Here is an 18,635-nt window from a genome sequence, read left to right on the forward strand (position 1 = left end):
ATCATCTCACACCGGTCAGAATGGCCATCATCAAAAAATCTAGAAAAAATAAATGCTGGAGAGGGTGTGGAGAAAAGGGAACCCTCTTGCACTGTTTGTGGGAATGTAAATTGATACAGCCACTATGGAGAACAGTATGGAGGTTCCTTAGAAAACTACAAATAGAACTACCATACGACCCAGCAATCCCACTACTGGGCATATACCCTGAGAAAACCATAGTTGAAAAAGAGTCATGTACCAAAATGTTCATTGCAGCTCTATTTACAATAGCCAGGACATGGAAGCAACCTAAGTGTCCATCATCAGATGAATGGATAAAGAAGATGTGGCACATTTATACAATGGAATATTACTCAGCCATAAAAAGAAATGAAATGGAGGTATTTGTAATGAGGTGGATGGAGTTAGAGTCTGTCATACAGAGTGAAGTAAGTCAGAAGGAGAAAAACAAATACAGTATGGTAACACATATATATGGAATCTAAGGAAAAAAAAAAGGCCATGAAGAACCTAGTGGCAAGAGGGGAATAAAGACACAGACCTACTAGAGAATGGACTTGAGGATATGGGGAGGGGGAGGGGTGAGATGTGACAGGGTGAGAGAGTGTCATGGACATATATACATTACCAAATGTGAAATAGATAGCTAGTGGGAAGCAGCCGCATAGCACAGGGAGATCAGCTTGGTGCTTTGTGACGATCTAGAGGGGTGGGATAGGGAGGGTGGGAGGGAGGGAGATGCAAGAGGGAAGAGATATGGGAACGTATGTATATGTATAACTGATTCACTTTGTTATAAAGCAGAAACTAACACACCATTGTAAAGCAATTATACTTCAATAAAGATGTTTAAAGAAAAATAGATGTATAGATAAAGAAGATATATATCCAGTGGAATACTACTCAGCCACAAAAAATAATGAAAAAAATATATACTGTAAAAACCATATAAAGTATACTGTATATTGCAGTAGGTATTTAATTGAAATTAATTGTATAAATATAACTTCCTTGGGTTTAGGTAATACATCATTTTATACTTGATGATCATAATGGTACCTTGAGGGTTTTCCATAGTTTTTGAACTTTATTTTTATTTGTTGTGTAGTTATATATTTGAATACAATACAATTGTTTATTTCACTCATGATATGGCTGCATCTGTGATTAACTGAATTATCTAAATCCTCAAGGTTCATACATTTTATGGAATATATAAACAGTTTTGCTTGCTAACAGATCACCACTAATGTATATAAATAGTATTAATTGACTTGAGACATGTGTGTCTACTTCTCTGGTATCTTTTATAAGAATAATTCAGTGTACTGAGTAAGAAACTTAATGTTGGGGCTTCCCTGGTGGCGCAGTGGTTGAGAATCTGCCTGCCAATGCAGGGGACACGGGTTCGAGCCCTGGTCTGGGAAGATCCCACATGCCACACAGCAACTGGGCCCGTGAGCCGCAATTACTGAGCCTGCGCATCTGGAGCCTGTGCTCCGCAACAAGAGAGGCCGCGATAGTGAGAGGCCCGCACACTGCGATGAAGGGTGGCCCCTACTTGCCGCAACTAGAGAAAGCCCTCGCACAGAAACGAAGACCCAACACAGCCATAAATAAATAAATAAATAAATAAATAAATAAATAAATAACATAACATAAAAAAAGAAGAAACTTAATGTCAAATATTAAAGTGAAAGATAAGGCCGTGTGTTTTTTTTTTAAATCAATTGTGTAACGGAGGGTTGGGAGTAGGTAACTAGACTCTAAAGCCAATCTTGTATTCGGAATTTTTCCTTACTTACTCTTCCTCCTTCTCCATAAGCACACAGACACACGCACTGCACTTACCAAGCACAATAAAATAACAGTACGGTTTTATAAGGTAATTTTCAGAAGGTAGAAGCCCCAAACTGCTTTTCCCCTCTATTTTCTGTATGGTTTTAGGTAGAAAGCATTATGCACAATATGCTTTGAAATTTCCCATTAGAAGCAGTAGCAATTTTGTTTTGAATAGCTCTTAAGAAGCTGTTGGCTGTGTGTTTCCTTCTCAGCACCCTTTGGCCTACCTTTTAAATTTCTTTTGGTAAAGTGCAGCTTACTGCCAGTAATTCGTTCTCTCACTTTGGGATGGAATGGAAGTTGCTGAATTTGTTGTGAGTTAGAAAGAGAACAGTTACCCAAATTTTACATTTAGTATATTCTTCCTTAGTTTCATTTAGTTTGTAACATATTGGTGGCAAAACTGGTACACATCCTTTGAATTTCATGACCTGATTCTGTACAATAAGAAGTTATCCAGATCTTTCTTACAGAACAGTCTGTCTTTTTTTCTTAATTATTCTCCCCTTCCTCCCTAACTTGGCTCTCACCAATTCATTTTTCCTTTCTCAATTTTTTTTTCTCAGTAATTTATTTCCCCCATCACACCTCCTTGAGGAATAAGGAGGCCCCTAAATCCTCGGTAGGGCAGTGTTAGAAGGGTAGCTGAGAAGAGAGCAGAGGGCACGTGAAGACATGGGTTTTAAAACCAGCTGCTTGGCTCCTGTGATTTTGAGTCTGGAGGGTATATCAGGTGCTCTGTTTACATCTGATTCCTGTGGTTGCTGCATTGCTTTTATTTGCAAGAGCTGCTATCAGAATTGTGAATGCTCTTCCCTGCACCGCAGTTTAGTTAAGGACATTCCGAAGGAATCAGTGTTGGTTTTCAGTGCTTTTGCTGCAGTACCTTGTCTGATTTGGGAAAGGTTCTTGTTTGGTTAGGTCTCTAGGTCTTAAGGCTTAGATTCTGTCAAAAAAGTGGCTGGTTGATATTGCAGATAAGATGACTGTTATTTTCAGGAGTTAGTATCTAGAAGTATCTTTTTCTGCATTTGTATTACCATGGTGATAGAAGGCTTCCTAATTTTTCTCTGATTTTGAAGACTACTTACTAAGCGCATCAATACTTTTTTTTCCCTTTAATTAAAAAGCCAAAGATTCAGGGTTTTTCTTTTCTTAATCTTAGTTGTTTTACTCCTCATTTACTTTCTCTGTTACTTACTAGATGAAAATGTGGGACTTAAGGGAATTCTTCTTGTTAAAGAAGATGTTGCTTGTCTGCTCTGGAAAGGAAAATACACACACACACACACACACACCCCAAAACTCCTATGCAGCCATTTTATGTTTAAAACCCTGGATTGAACCTAATCTTGGTAGTGAGAGGTTTAAAAATTGCCCTATTTTTTTATTTTATTTTATTTACTGATTGGTTGATTGCTATGTTGGGTCTTCGTTTCTGTGCGAGGGCTTTCTCCAGTTGCGGCGAGCGGGGGCCACTCTTCATCGCGGTGCGCGGGCCTCTCACTATCGTGGCCTCTCTTGTTGCGGAGCACAGGCTCCAGACGCGCAGGCTCAGTGGTTGTGGCTCACGGGCCTAGATGCTCCGCGGCATGTGGAATCTTCCCAGACCAGGGCTCGAACCCGTGTCCCCTGCACTGGCAGGCAGATTCTCAACCATTGCGCCACCAGGGAAGCCCAAAAAATTGCCCTATTTTTAATGAGCCCTTTCATACCGGATTGTGTCTTTAGTTTTCAAAGATTTAGGTAGTGTCCTTTTTTTTTTAAGGTAGTGTACTCTTATCATATATTTTGTTTTACAACAGCCCACTATAGCCAGTCTTTGCACTAGATTTTATTCCATGAAGTTCCATTTTTCTGGAGTTGAGATCAATAGAAAAATGAAGATGACATTGGATTTTCTTGGGGGAAAAGTGGTGGTTAGGAATAGACTGCAAGGAAATTTATGACCCTTTCTTTAACACCAGAATATTTTAAACTTTACCTACATTAGTTAATTTTGAATCCTATAACTTAAAACGTTAGTATAGAGGTATTAGGAGAGGGAATTTCATGAACTCGTAGAATGTTAGAGCTTAAGAGGGGCCGTAGGGATCATATAGTAATCAACCCTGATACTCTACAGAGGAACAAATGGAGGTTTGTTCATTCATTCATTAGTTCATCCATTCATCCATCCATTCACTAAATGGATATTTATCTTATGATTACTGTTTAAGTTGCTTGGAGATATCCTTACCCTTATGGAGTTTACAATAAATAGATATTAGACATCATAAGTAAGTTAAATAGTATGTTAGAAAGTGATAAAAATAGTCTGAAATAAGGGGGAGGGAAAGTGCTGGTGTGTGAGGGTGGGTTCGCACTTCAATATAGGGTGAGCTCCACTGAAAATACGACATTTGAGCAGAAACTTGAAGAAGGTGAGAGTGTAGTCTGTGTGACTATCTGTGGGAAGATTGTGTCAGGCAAAAGGAACAGCCAGTTCAAAGGCTCCTATGTGGGAGCATGTCTAGCTTATTATTCAAGGAATAGTGAAAATCCCACTGTGGCCCCTGGCGTAAGAAGTGGACTGGAGTAATAGGTGAGGAAAGTTAACAGGGCTGGAAGGCAGGGGTCTGGGGAGCTGGATAGATTTTGTGGGGTCTGGTGAATTGTCGTAAGGACTTTGGCTTTTCATGAGTGAAATGCAGGAGGGGGTGTCAGTGAAGGGTTTTGAGCAGACATGATATGACTTATGTTTCAACTCTGAATCATTCTCACTGCACTGTTGAGAAGAGATGCCAGGGTAGGGTTGCTAGATTTAGCAAATAAAAATATAGGACACCCACTCAATTAAATTTGAATTTTAGATAAACAGCGAATAATTTTTTATATGCATACATCCCATGCAATATGTGACTGACTATTTACCCATATGGCAGAATGTGAACTACTTTTTTATAGTTAAAAAAAAAAAAAAAACGCTCTTCATTGTTACTGTTGATTACTGTAGATCACTGTTCCTCTGGTCCTGCTGGTCCCAAGACGTGGGGCCTTACAGCAAATTTTCATCTTTGCCTTTCCATACTATCTATATTACTGTTTTTCACATTGTGGTCATCTTATACCATAGAGTGTTACAATGCAGTTTGTTGGACCCCCAGCCCAGACCTACTGAATCAGAATTTCTTGAGATAGACAAGAGTCTCTCCACGACTGCCTGTTGTTCTAGATTCTAGGTACAGCAATGAATAAAACATACAAAATTCCTTACCCTAGTGAAATTAACATTCTAGTGGGGAGACACAATAAACAAGATAAATAAGTAAATATATAGTATGTTAAATATTGATATAGGTGCTAAGAAGAAAGAAAAAGCAGGAAGGGGAGTAGGAAATATGCAGTGTTATGATGAGGGAGTTGCAGTTTTAGATAGAGTGACCAGTGAAGGCCTCACTACATGGTGATGTTTGAATCAAGACTTGAAGGAAGTGATAGAGAGAACCAGGTGGATACCTGGGGGGATGGATTCTTGGCTGAAGGAACAGCATCTACAAAAGTCCTAAAGCAGGTGCATACCTGGTGCGTTAAATACACTGCAGGGAGCAGGGTGTCTGGAGTGGAGTGAAAAGGGGAAAAATAGTAGGGGATGAGATGAGAGAGACAAAGGGGAATGGTTAGTGGCTGTTAGCAGTTAGGCTTTATGGTATGTTGGAAAGAGATTTGGAAGCTAGATCCAGCTATGACATTTATCTCTGGGCCTGTTTCTTCTTCACTAAAAAGTGGTCAGAAGACTAAGATGATCTCTTAGGTGTTTTTTTGTTTGTTTGTTTTTGTTGTTCTAAAATAGTCTTTAATTTGATACTCTTCCATTTCTACTTTTCCAGCTTGTTTACAGTTTATCATTTGAGATTCTTCTGTACTTTTCATGAGCTCATCTCTGTTTGCCCTCTCTCCAGCCACGTGAACTTTTTCCTTTATGTTGCCCTTGTTCCTCTTTCTTTCTTGACTGAAATTGAAGATTTAGACAGTCCTTTGATAAGTAGTAGGAAATTCTTCTCTTATCACTTTGTCCAACGATTACTTCTTCTGACATTCAGATTCTTATTTAACGTTAGGTAATAGAATTAAGAAACATATTTTTCTCTACTGAGAGATTAAAATTCTTGTGAACGGCAGCTTGATTTAAAGCTAGCTAGAGAGAGAAGAAAGTAGAGGCTTGATTCAACTTTAAATTGAATAAATCCCAGTTGCCAGTCCAAGATTAAGTGTAATGTAATGTGTAGAGACTCATGTGATTCTTAACTGGATACCTCTATGGAAAGGACACATTTGAGTAGGTCTTAATCTTAAATGAATGTTTACTTACAAACAATGGGGTGGGCCACTCTAAGACGTTGTTTTGATGGGTTCTATTAGCACATGACATGGATAAAAAGAGCATTATGAAGCTTTACAATCTTCTTTAGTGTAAATTCTGTTGGAAGAACAAAGCAGTATCAAAACTCTTATCAGTGCCTTTGAAATCCAACACACAAAAAATAGGACTTGTAGGCTCTCAAATTGCAGCTTTCATGCAGTGGTAATGAAATAGTATAATCACTCTGAATAATTCTGCCACCTTTTACAGGTCTCACAGGGTATTATGAATTATAAGGAAACAAATCCCAAAATCTAGTATGTTGGGGTTTGATCTGTCTTGTTTTTGTCATCTGTTAGACTTTGAGTACTGCAGGAGAGTCAGAAAAAAGGGTACCAACATATTGGGTTAAGTTTATGGTGACATTAAAGATGGCAATCCTACTTTACAATAGTACATTTATAGTTATATTTGCTAATAATCATTTTCTTTATCTGTTGTGTATTTGGTGAGGCTTTTGTGGTGATTATTCTTTTGGGCCTGGCTGAAATTAATGATAAAGAAAACCCTAATTGGAGTTTTCTTGACTAAATATAATTATTTTAGGCGGAATAAGTTGGAAAGGATTCACAAAACTTAGTTAGTTGGACACCCAGCTGCATATGTTTATTTATAGCCTCTACCTTGCTCATTTATTTTCCTACAATATAAAACTGTTTGAAAGTTTAAATTGAAAAACTGTTTATACACTTAAAATAGGAGCCTATTTAAACATAATGGAGTAAATTATGAAAAACAAATGGGGATTATTTGGCATCTTTTGAACGTTACTGAATTCTAGACTTGAAAATATGTGTAGGCTGCTTTTTGTACTTGTGGTAATTTTATCAGTCAGTAGCTGTGCCAAAATCAAAGTACAGTATGCTTTAATTAATACAGGGTTTGGTGTTTCTACTTATGGACACTGATTTTATTCACAATATATAAAATTAAAGCAAGACATGCTAACTTAGTTCCAGTGAAACAGCCTGAAAAATGTGCTCTTTATTATTTTTGAAAACTAGCCAATTAAGGATGAGGAAGTAGATCTTTACTGAGGTAGCTCCTCTGACACTAAAAGAGATGATTGTGTCCTGTCTGCTCTTGGCGTTACAAAAATTACATTGTTGGGTGATTGAATAACTTTGTCATGAAAAAGCTTATTTTCTAAATCAGCGTTGGCAAACTATGACCTGTGGACTAAATCCTGCCTGTATTTGTAAATAAAGTTTTATTGGAACATAGCCATGCTCATTCATTTACATGTTGTCTGTGGCTGCCTTGGTGCTACAATGGCAGTGTTGAATAGCTGCAGATCAAATGATCCATAATGCTTAAAATATTTCCCTTTTCTTTTTTGGGACATCTTTATTGGAGTATAAGTGCTTTACATTGTTGTGTTAGTTTCTGCTGTATAACAAAGTGAATCAGCTATACGTATACATATATCCCCATATCCCCTCCCTCTTGCATCTTCCTCCCTCCCTCCCTATCCCACCCCTCTAGATGCTCACAGAGCACCGAGCTGATCTCCCTGTGCTATGAGGCTGCTTCCCATTAGCTATCTGTTTTACATTTGGTAGTGTATATATGTCAGTGCCACTCTCTCACTCTGTCCTAGCTTACCCTTCCCACTCTGCATGTCCTCAAGTCCATCTCTACGTCTGCGTCTTTATTCCTGTCCTGCCCACAGGTTCATCAGAACCTTTTTTTTTTTTAAGATTCCATATATATGTGTTAGCATACGGTATTTGTTTTTCTCTTTCTGACTTACTTCACTCTGTATGACAGACTCTAGGTCCATCCACCTCACTACAAATAACTCAATTTCGTTTCTTTTTATGGCTGAGTAATATTCCATTGTATATATGTGCCACATCGTCTTTATCCATTCATCTGTCGATGGACACTTAGGTTGCTTCCATGTCCTGGCTATTGTAAATAGAGCTGCAGTGAACATTGTGGTACATGACTCTTTTTAAATTATGGTTTTCTCAGGGTATATGCCCAGTAGTGGGATTGCTGGGTCATATGGTAGTTCTATTTTTAGTTTTTTAAGGAACCTCCATACTGTTCTGCATAGTGGCTGTATCAATTTACATTCCCACCAACAGTGCAAGAGGGTTCCCTTTTCCCCATACCCTCTCCAGCATTTACTGTTTGTAGATTTTTTGATGGTGGCCATTCTGACTGGTGTGAGGTGATACCTCATTGTAGTTTTGATTTGCATTTCTCTAATGATTAGTGATGTTGAGCATCCTTTCATGTGTTTGTTGGCAATCTGTATATCTTCTTTGGAGAAATGTCTATTTAGGTCTTCTGCCCATTTTTGGATTGGGTTGTTTGTTTTTTTGATATTCAGCACATGAGCTGCTTGTATATTTTGGAGATTAATCCTTTGTCAGTTGCTTCATTTGCAAATATTTTCTCACATTCTGAGGGTTGCCTTTTTGTCTTGTTTTCCAAGATTTTGGATTATCTTTACTATCATTACTCTGAATTCATTTTCAGGTGGACTGTCTATTTCCTCTTCATTTGTTTGGTCTGGTGGGTTTTTACCTTGCTTCTTCAGCTGCTGCGTATTTCTCTGTCTTCTCATTTTGCTTAACTTACTGTGTTTGGGGTCTCCTTTTCGCAGGCTGCAGGTTCGTAGTTCCCGTTGTTTTTGGTGTCTGCCCCCAGTGGGTAAGGTTGGTTCAGTGGATTGTGTAGGCTTCCTGGTAGAGGGGACTGGCTCCTGTTTTCTGGTGGATGAGGCTGGATCTTGTCTTTCTGGTGGGCAGGACCGCATCTGGTGTTGTGTTTTGGGGTGTCTGTGAACTTATTATGATTTTAGGCAGCCTCTCTGCTAATGGGTGGGGTTGTGTTCCTGTCTTGCTAGTTGTTTGGCATGGGGTGTCCAGCACTGGAGCTTGCTGGTCATTGAGTGGAGCTGGGTCTTAGTGTTGAGACGGAGATCTCTGGGAGAGCTCTCACTGATTGATAATTACATGGGGCCAGGAGGTCTCTGGTGGTCCAGTGTCCTGAACTCAGCTCTCTCACCTCCAAGGCTCAGGCCTGACACCTGGCCGGAGCACCAAGACCCTGTCAGCCACACGGCTCAGAAGAAAAGGGAGAAATAAAAGAAAGAAAGAAAAAGAATAAAAAGGTAAAATAAAATAAAGTTATTAAAATAAAAAGATACAAAAATAAAAAAATATTATTAAAATAAAAAAATTTTAAAAAGTAATTAAAACAAAAAAAAAAAGAAGAGAGCAACCAAACCAATAAACAAATCCACCAGTGATAACAAGCACTAAAAACTAAACTAGGATAACCAAATAAATCAGAAACTAGTCGGTTGCATACAGCAAACCCCAAGTCTACAGTTGCTCCCAAAGTCCACTGCCTCAATTTTGGGATGATTCGTTGTCTATTCAGGTATTCCACAGATGCAGGGTACATCAAGTTGATTGTGGAGATTTAATCCGCTGCTTCTGAGGCTGCTGGGAGAGATTTCCCTTTCTGTTCTTTGTTCGAACAGCTCCTGGAGTTCAGCTTTGGATTTGGCCCTGCATCTGCATGTAGGTCACCTGAGGGACGTCTGTTCCCGCCCAGACAGGACCGGGTTAAAGTAGCAGCTGATTAGGGGGCTCTGGCTCACTCAGGTTGGGGGGAGGGAGGAGTACAGAATGCGGGGTGAGCCTGCGGCAGCGGCAGAGGCCAGCATAATGTTGCACCAGTCTGAGGCGCGCCGTGCGTTCTCCCCGGGGATGTTTTCCCTGGATCCCAGGACCCTGGCAGTGGCGGGCTGCACAGGCTCCCGGGAGGGGAGGTGTGGATAGTGACCTGTGCTTGCACGCAGGCTTCTTGGTGGCTGCAGCAGCAGCCTTAGCGTCTCATGCCCGTCTCTGGGGTCAGCGCTGATAGCCGCGGCTCGTGCCCATCTCTGGAGCTCATTTAGGTGATGCTCTGAATCCCCTCTCCTCGCGCACCAGGAAACAATGGTCTCTTGCCTCTTCGGCAGGTCCAGACTTTTTCCTGGACTCCCTCCCGGCTAGCTGTGGCGCACTAGCCCCCTTCAGGCTGTGTTCACGCAGCCAACCCCAGTCCTCTCCCTGCGATCCGATCTCTGAAGCCGGAGCTTCAGCTCCCAGCCCCCACCTGCCCCGGCGGGTGAGCAGACAAGCCTCTTGGGCTGGTGAGTGCTGGTCGGCACCGATCCTCTGTGCGGCAATCTCTCTGCTGTGCCCTCCGCAGCCCTGTTGCTGCGCTCTCCTCCGTGGCTCCGAAGCTTCCCGCCCGCCCACACCCTGTCTCCACCAGTGAAGGGGCTTCCTAGTGTGTGGAAACCTTTCCTCCTTCACAGCTCCCTCCCACTGGTGCAGGTCCTGTCCCTATTCTTTTGTCTGTTTTTTCTTTTTACTTTTGCTCTACCCAGGTACGTGGTACGTGGGGAAGTTTCTTGCCTTTTGGGAAGTCTGAGGCCTTCTTCCAGCGTTCCGTAGGTGTTTTGTAGGAGTTGTTCCACATGTGGATGTATTTCTAATGTATTTTTGAGGAGGAAGGTGATCTCCACGTCTTACTCCTCTGCCATCTTGAAGGTCCTCTCAAAATATTTCCTATAATTTGGCCCTTTAGGGAGAATCATGCTGATCCTGCTTTTTATCTAAGTCTTTTGTAGACAGATCATGTTCAAGTTATGGTGGAGGTTTATATGGTTCATATTTTTGTGTTTAACTTTCCATTCTGCTTCATTCTAAGAAAGAATACTTAAAATCATTTTGAGTGTTAGTTTCCAGCTTTCTCATCAAAAGTAGGTATAATACCACCTTACAGGGTAGCTATGAGGAGTCAATGAGAAATGTAAATAAAATCCTTACCAGAGTGCCTGGCACCCCGGAGGAATTCAAGTGGTGGGGAGATATAATCAGGGGAAGTCTAGGTGTGTATTTGGGTGATTTAGGATGGCATGTTTTTAGAGATTCTGATTTGTCCACAGAGCTGGCTGTGGAAGCCTAGTTTATGCAGGTTCTTAATGTAACATTGCTGATTAACTTCCTTCCATCCTTTTCTTCCTCCCTCCTTTCCTGTGTCCCTCTTTCCCTTTCTCTTTCCTCTCCTCCTGCTGACCTTTGTATGTTGCAGGAAAAATGGGGTGTGAGAGCCTGGTCATGTCCCAGCTCTTGGGTGAGTCTCTGGGATGGGCCACCAAGTGAGAGTCCTTGACTTTGTGCAGGAAAAAGTTCAAGAGCAAACGAGCCATAGTAAAATGAAAGCAGGTTTATTTAGACAGAGACACACTCCATCTTAGAAGGTGAGAGATGGCCCCAGGACATGGAGTCCTCTTGAAAAGTGAGTGGTGCTGGGCTGTGAGGGGGTGGTTAGTTTTTATGGGCTGGGTAATTTCATATGCTAATGAGTGGGAGGAATATTCTAATTTCCAGGAGTTGGGACACCACCTACTTTTTGGCCTTTTACAGTTGGCCTCGGAACTCTCATGGCACCTGTGGGTATGTCATTTAGCATATGCTAATGTATTACAATGAGTGTATAATGAGGCTCAAGGTATACTGGAAGTCAAATCTTCTGCTATCTTGGGCCTAGTAGGTTCTAATCAGTTTTGGTCATATCCTTTTCTTCTTAATGGTTGTGTAATTTTTTTAATGGTTGTGCCCTGCCCCCTTTCCTTCCTGTCTCAATACCTTTCTCTCCTCTGTTTCCTTTTTGGTATATGTAAGCACTGGTACTAAATTTAGTTGGTCAGTAGAGACTTGTAGAGTATGCAGAGAACCTAACACATAGAGGATTTTCCATTATTCTTAGTTCCATTCTCCAGGAAATAGAGGAACTCCATCATCTTGTGATCTCCCTCCCTGCCCTCTTTATTCTTATGTGATAATGTGTAGTAGCAGCTATCTAGGTATATGTAAAATCCATTCCTACCACAGCAAATTTTAGGGCAGATCTTCAGTTTTGTCTTACCCCATGATGCCAAGGACTCACTTTTAGACAAACATAGTTTTCTTCTAGAAGACAGGACAGATAGATGATAGATAAACTCTCCCTAACATTTTGAAGGAAACTTGAAGATCTAGTGATGATAAAATTGACCCTAGCAGTCTTCCATTGCAAGCACCCACTTAGTTGTTTTCTTGTTTCATGAAAACATAAATTTAAATTTACTTGACAGGTATTTTTAGAAGATTAATTTGAAAACTGAGACCTAACCCTTTCACGTTATTTTAAAACAACATTAATATAAATGAGAGCAAGGAAAAAGAATCTTAGAATATTTTTTGTTTTTATTGGCATTATTATTATTTTATGGTTGCATTAATTTTGTAGGTATCACAAGAAAAGATATGGAAAAGAGGTGATAGTTATAGCATTAGCAGACCCATAGATAAAAGTTAACAATTATCCACATTTCTTAAGGTTTTAGGCCCCCTCATTTGAAAATGTTTTTATCTGTAGTGAATTTAATTCTATTTTTAATTCAACTAAATTCTTTTCTTTGTGGTTTAAAAAGAAGTTAAAATCAGTGAGAATTTCTCAATGAATGTTCCTACCTTTTTAAAGCTACTGACTGACCTAAATTTAGTACCAATGCTTACATACATCAAAAGGGAAACAGAGGAGAGAAAGGTATGAAGGTCAGTAGGAAATGAGGAAAGAGAAAGGGAAAGAGGGACACAGGGAAGGAGGGAGGAAGAAAAGGATGGAGGGAAGTTAATCAGCAATGTTATATTAAGAACCTGCATAAACTAGGCTTCCACAGCCAGCTCTGTGGACAAATCAGAATCTCTAAAAACATGCCATCCTAAATCACCCAAATAGACACCTAGACTTTCCCTGATTATATCTCCCCACCACCTGAATTCCTCCGGGGTGCCAGGCACTCTGGTAAGGATTTTATTTACATTTCTCATTGACTCCTCATAGCTACCCTGTAAGGTGGTATTATACCTACTTTTGATGAGAAAGCTGGAAACTAACACTACAAATGATTTTTTTTTAAGTATTAAACCCAAATTTTATATATCACCATTCTATTAAAGGTAATGTGTCCTTCCTCCTTTCTCATTTATTTTACAGTAAGCTGAGATTTTTGGTAGAGGGAGATATTAATCCCAGTCCTCTGTGAGTCACACAGGGACATTAAATGATTTTCTTAGAATTACAGTTTGAGTCACTGTAAAGTTAGGGACATAAATTTGAATGTACCTTGTTTTGTCTATTTATAGGAACCAGACAGTGAGGTTTAAAAAGTAATTTTGTATCTGGAAATAGGTAGATAACATGGAAGATGAGAGATTGTTTAGTTTAGAAAAATTTTTTTTGAGAGGTTGAGTTTTATCTTGCCAGGATACAGGGAGAGAGCGGGGAGGGTTGTATGTCTTGGGGAAACATAACTCAAAGGCATATAGTTAGTATTAGCATTCTGTTTGCTTGTATATGAGAAAAAACAATAACATTGATTTAATCTGTGAAAGAAGAAAGAGCAGGGGGGTGGTGGGGGGGAGAAGAATAAAAAGACATATTTGGGAATAGTGAATTTTGTTTGTCTTTCTTTGTTAACCTGCTGATTAACTGTCAGCTAGTGAAGAGACCAGTCGGGATATTCTGCCCTTGGGCAGCTGGGTGGATCATCAAGGAAAACAGTTCTGGTTGTTTATGAATTCTCTGGAAGACGTCGGGTTTTTAACTGTGACTGGCACGTAAGAGGTTGTCTCTGTACTATGCCTGCTGCTATCCTCGTTAGCATTTCCATGCCAGATTTGCATCAGCATTTCTCACTTGCTTTAATTATGGTCTTGTTTCTATGCTTTTTTTCTTTCATTTTGTATTCTTTGGTGTGTTAGATGGTCTTTCCAGAAGTTAATGCTCCTTCTTGCTGGGGTTATGTTTGCTGTTGTAAACCATTATTTTAACATTGTGTGCAAGTAATTTGTTAGTTTTCAGATCAAAAAGTCTTAGTCTGTTTGTGAGTGTATGGGAGATCTGAACCACAGTGTTTAAAGTGGATGCAGTGGATTTCTTTAGTCAGTTATCTAGAAGAGATTAGTAAACCAACAAACAATATTTACCCTGAGCAGTTTATGTTCTTTTACCTTACTGTTGCTTTGAAAGTTTAGGTTATGATTTTGGAATATTTTGCAAATTGTCTTTTCTGTAGTCAGACCTGCTGTTTTTGTGCACTTTATCTTTGATGAAGAGTGGGGAAAAATCTGACGGTAAATTCTGTTTTCTTACAGTCAAAGGCTGTTGGTTTGCTAGATGTGGATGTGTATGGCCCTTCTATTCCGAAGATGATGAATCTGAAAGGAGATCCAGAGTTATCACAGAGTAAGTAAAAAAGAGAGAAGCAGTATGACAACAGTTACACTTCTGTTTAGTGCCTGCGGAGTGTCAGGCATTGTGTCACGCACCATGTGTACCTTATACACACTATAATATAGTAATTCTGAAATCAGATGCGGGGCCAGACTGTCTGGGTTTAAATTCTGACTCTGTCACTGATAAACCGTGTCGCTTTGAATGAATTGTTCAACCTCTTCGTGCCTCAACACCCCCATGTGTAAATAGCGTTAACAATTGTACTTACCAGACAGAATTGCTGTACATAATCACTCAATTACGAAGTTGCCGTAAGTGTAGTCCGTTCAAAGCACAGTGCTTGGCACATCATAAGTGGTCAAATTCAGCTCATCATCCTCTCTGTATATAAAAATGTGTGAATGTATGGGGGTATTTGAATAGAAAGTATCTAATATATTTGTGTTAGAAGAGCTGAAAATTATTTTCTCTAATCAGATATTTGTTATATTTGTCTTAAAGTGTTTTTGAAAAAAACCATAGAACTTTAGTTTCTCTCCCCAGCCTTCACTGCCATCAATAGGACAGACTAATTTTTTGAGTAAATCTTTAGTATTTACTGATCTTGTTATTATATTTTCTTACAAAGCTATTAAATATAAAGCTTTAAGAACAAGGAAATTCTGTGATCAAAAAATGAAAAATTGGAACAACTGGTAACTCTTCTTGAAAAATAGTTTTCAGTGAAATTAGTTTATTAAAATTTATTTCTAATTATAGTAAGAGTATAAAATTGAATAATTTCTTTTGTTTCTTATTAGACCTTTTATTGTCCATGAATCTAGGACAAAATGCCTGTATTTAATGCAGGGTATTTATTGGATTTTCTGTGTACATAATAGAAGTTTTTTTTTTTATCGTTGTCATTAAAAGTTAGGTAATTAGACATTGTCTGCTATTTAAGGTGCTTTTGTTTGTGCTGTAGTTGTTGAAATCAGTTACAACGTTAAGTTCTGAATAACCATTTATCAGATAATAAGGATTCTCCCTATCACTTTGAAGGAAACTTGAGGCTCTATTGATGATAAAATTGACCCTAGCAGTCCTACATTACAAGCACCCACTTAGTTGTTTTCTTGTTTCGTGAAAATATAAACTTAAGGAAGCTAAGTTATTCTAGTTTCTTTGTTCTTTGCCCTTTTAGTGGAGTGCATACTTAGTTTGCAAATATGTGCCGTGAGGCAAAATGTCAAACTTACACAAAGAAGGAGTAATGAATTTGTGTACTTTAAATGATAGACTTGTTATATCTATCTCTTGATTAAAGTAATGTGAAAACTAGTGCCTGTAGCACATGAGTGATATAGCAAAATGGAGCCCTTGGTGTCAGTTTTTTCTTAAGTAGTCTGTTCAGTCTATGCCAATGTAAATAGTTGAAGTGAACTTTAATGTCTTTCTTCTTGTTTTACTGAAGCTGTAATATTAAATTTGATGTTTGCAAATTGGCTGCTATTAAATAGGCTTTCTGGTAAAAATGAGCTACTGGAAATCTTGGAAAACCTGAAAATAATACTTTTTTGTGTGTTGACAAGCTGATCTTAAGTCCCCAGAAATAAACTAAATGATTAAGGCATTCACTTAAAAGAATGTGGATTCTTGAAAGCCCATCTTATAAATTGTTTTTTGAATCTTAAATAAACCTGCCAGCATTATACTAATTGGCATCATTTTGACATTTTTACATTTTTGTCAAGTTAATTTATCCTGTATTACTCTCTATTATAGAAAACACAATGCACCGTGGAATTATCTAATTAACAATAAGAAAAAAGATTTGTTTTCAGCAGTTCAGATTTTGTGGAGCTAAAATGGTGAGCAGAATCTTAGCTTTATAAATGTTCCTCTGTTCCTGGACTTAGTTAGACAACCATAGGGGCAGTGGGACTTCAGGATTGTCTTTTTCTCTTCATTATTTAAGCAGACATATGGTCATGTAGTTTTGGTCAACTTGTTCATTTTAAAACTCCATGTTAAGGTTGACAGATTCATTCTCTTATATATTTTTTCTTTTTGAGGAGACTATAGAGAAACCACACTTCTTGTACTTACGATATTTTAGCCTGATTACCAAGGGAAATTTTACATTTGATTCTAGAGAAGTGAATTCAGTAATTGAAGAAAAATTTAAGTTTATAATAGTTTTGGATTTCTTAGGTTGGGAATATTTCTATCAGCTTAAAATGACAATAGTGATTTGTCTATGTTAATATGCAAAATTATGGTAATGGAAAGTCTAGCCAGTTTGTAGAAAGAGTATTGTACAAAACCCTCAACAGGTTGACATTATAGTGGCTGCAAGTGACCAGTTGCTTTGGGAACCTAATGGAATTTAGAATAAAATCCATATGTAGTTTGAGAAATTATCATCTAAGTGTGGATTAACTTTTTTTTTTTTAAAGAACAAATACCAGTCATTTTTCTCTTTTTTAACTTTCTAAATAACATAATATGCAGATTTCAAAGTACAGTCCTAGAAATTATTGACTAGAAAGGTTTTAAACTGAAATTGCGAGTGAATATTAAATGGTGGTTGCACACAGAAATGTATTGTTAATTCGTTAATGTAATATTCTTTTTTGTTGAGGATTTTTCACTAAGTTTTCTCAACTGACTTTTACTGGTAGGAATCTGCTTTCTTTCACAGTTTTGTGATGATAAATCACCTTCAGAATTCTTGTGAATTTTTTACTACTTAGTTCTACCAAACAATGTCTTTTAGTGTACTTAGCTAATCAAGTAGGAAAATGTTAAGGCCTGTGGAGAGAGGTTACTAAAATTGAAATGTCAAGTAACTTTATTGGGGATGACACAGTGATTATTAATGATTGACTATGAGACTTTTTTTTGAGTAAGATTCACTTTTCTTTTGTTGTGGGCTAGAAATTTTGCACTCATGTCACAGTATTCTGCTCTCTGTCCTAAGGTATTAAGTATTTTCCAAGTTTAGGAATGAATGTGTGTATGGGCTTATGAGACAGAGAAAATGTGGAAAATCAGCTTGGGCAAATGACCTTTAATAACAGCACTCATCTCCAGTAAGAACTACCAGGAAGTGACTAAGATTTCTTTAAGATAATTTAAGTGCATAAAGAATGAGAGTGAATTCTACTCATTCCTGAAATTACCTTGTTTCCTTCCAAGGCAGAGAGTTAGGGGTGTTACTGAAGTTATTGACATGGATGATTAAATTCTGATCCAGTGGTTGGAGCTCCCAAAGCTTCTCATTTATAATTTGCTTCTTCTGGTCATTGTCTTGTGGACCCTTGGGTTTCATCTGACGCTAGAGTTCCTCTGATTATCTTTGGGAAAGATTCTGGGATGTATTCCATAATCACAGTGTTATAGAAATAACTTTTTTCTTGCTGCCTTCCTGGGTTTTGTTTACAATCTCTTTTATACCTAGAGTATTAAGGCAAAGTGTAAATCAGGGTTGAAGGATTCTTAAAAAGTTTGGTTTGCTCTGGCTTTAGGCACTTTTATCTTTAAAATATCTCAGAGATGAGATCTGTTCTTTGAAGAATCCTATCACACTACTTTATCAAGACCAAAGTCCATCCTTTGCTTATTGTTTCTTGCACGGGTCATTGGGTAGGCTGAACTAAATACCTTTTTAGTGTGGTAAAACCCTTTTCCTTTTTTCTTTGACAGTCCTGAGCTGAAGAATAGGCAGCCTCTTTTTGGAGTTCTACTTGCTCTGCTGCAAACCATCTTAGCCAGGGGCTACAGCAGATGAAGTCATTGAAGAATGCTTTATTTATCTACAGAACAACTAAGTGTATTTTAGTAGCTATTGCCTGTTAATTTTTGTTTTCTTTTACAGGATGGCAGCAAACGGTGTTGACTGGATGTATCTGTGTATATGTCAAATAGTCCTTACTCTTTGAGTTTCTGATTAGCACCTGCCCCACGACAAGATTGGTGTCCTTTTATGCCTCCTTCGCTTTTTGAGTTATATCAGAGGGCTGCCCTTAGATGTGTAGATTAATAGGAGGGTACATTTGTAATGTGGCTATATCTTTCAAGGCTATTTATACTTCATATTCTCTTTTCC

At 38.5% G+C, this 18,635-nt stretch overlaps 1 protein-coding gene across 5 annotated transcripts in view; it reads left to right on the forward strand.

The window, feature by feature from the left end:
• NUBPL (NUBP iron-sulfur cluster assembly factor, mitochondrial) overlaps positions 1-18,635 on the forward strand; it is a 335,371-nt gene that overhangs the window by 133,935 nt on the left and 182,801 nt on the right. For 4 of the 5 annotated variants that reach the window (XM_059914058.1, XM_059914057.1, XM_059914059.1 and 1 more), the window contains one exon: positions 14,464-14,554. In XM_059914058.1, the coding sequence (XP_059770041.1) occupies positions 14,464-14,554 (91 nt within the window). Of the gene's footprint in view, positions 1-14,463; positions 14,555-18,635 lie in introns of those variants that run through there. The other variant, XM_059914061.1, reaches the window with a different exon arrangement.

The sequence above is a fragment of the Balaenoptera ricei genome, chromosome 2 (genome assembly GCF_028023285.1).
Source record: "Balaenoptera ricei isolate mBalRic1 chromosome 2, mBalRic1.hap2, whole genome shotgun sequence".
Lineage (NCBI taxonomy): Eukaryota > Metazoa > Chordata > Mammalia > Artiodactyla > Balaenopteridae > Balaenoptera > Balaenoptera ricei.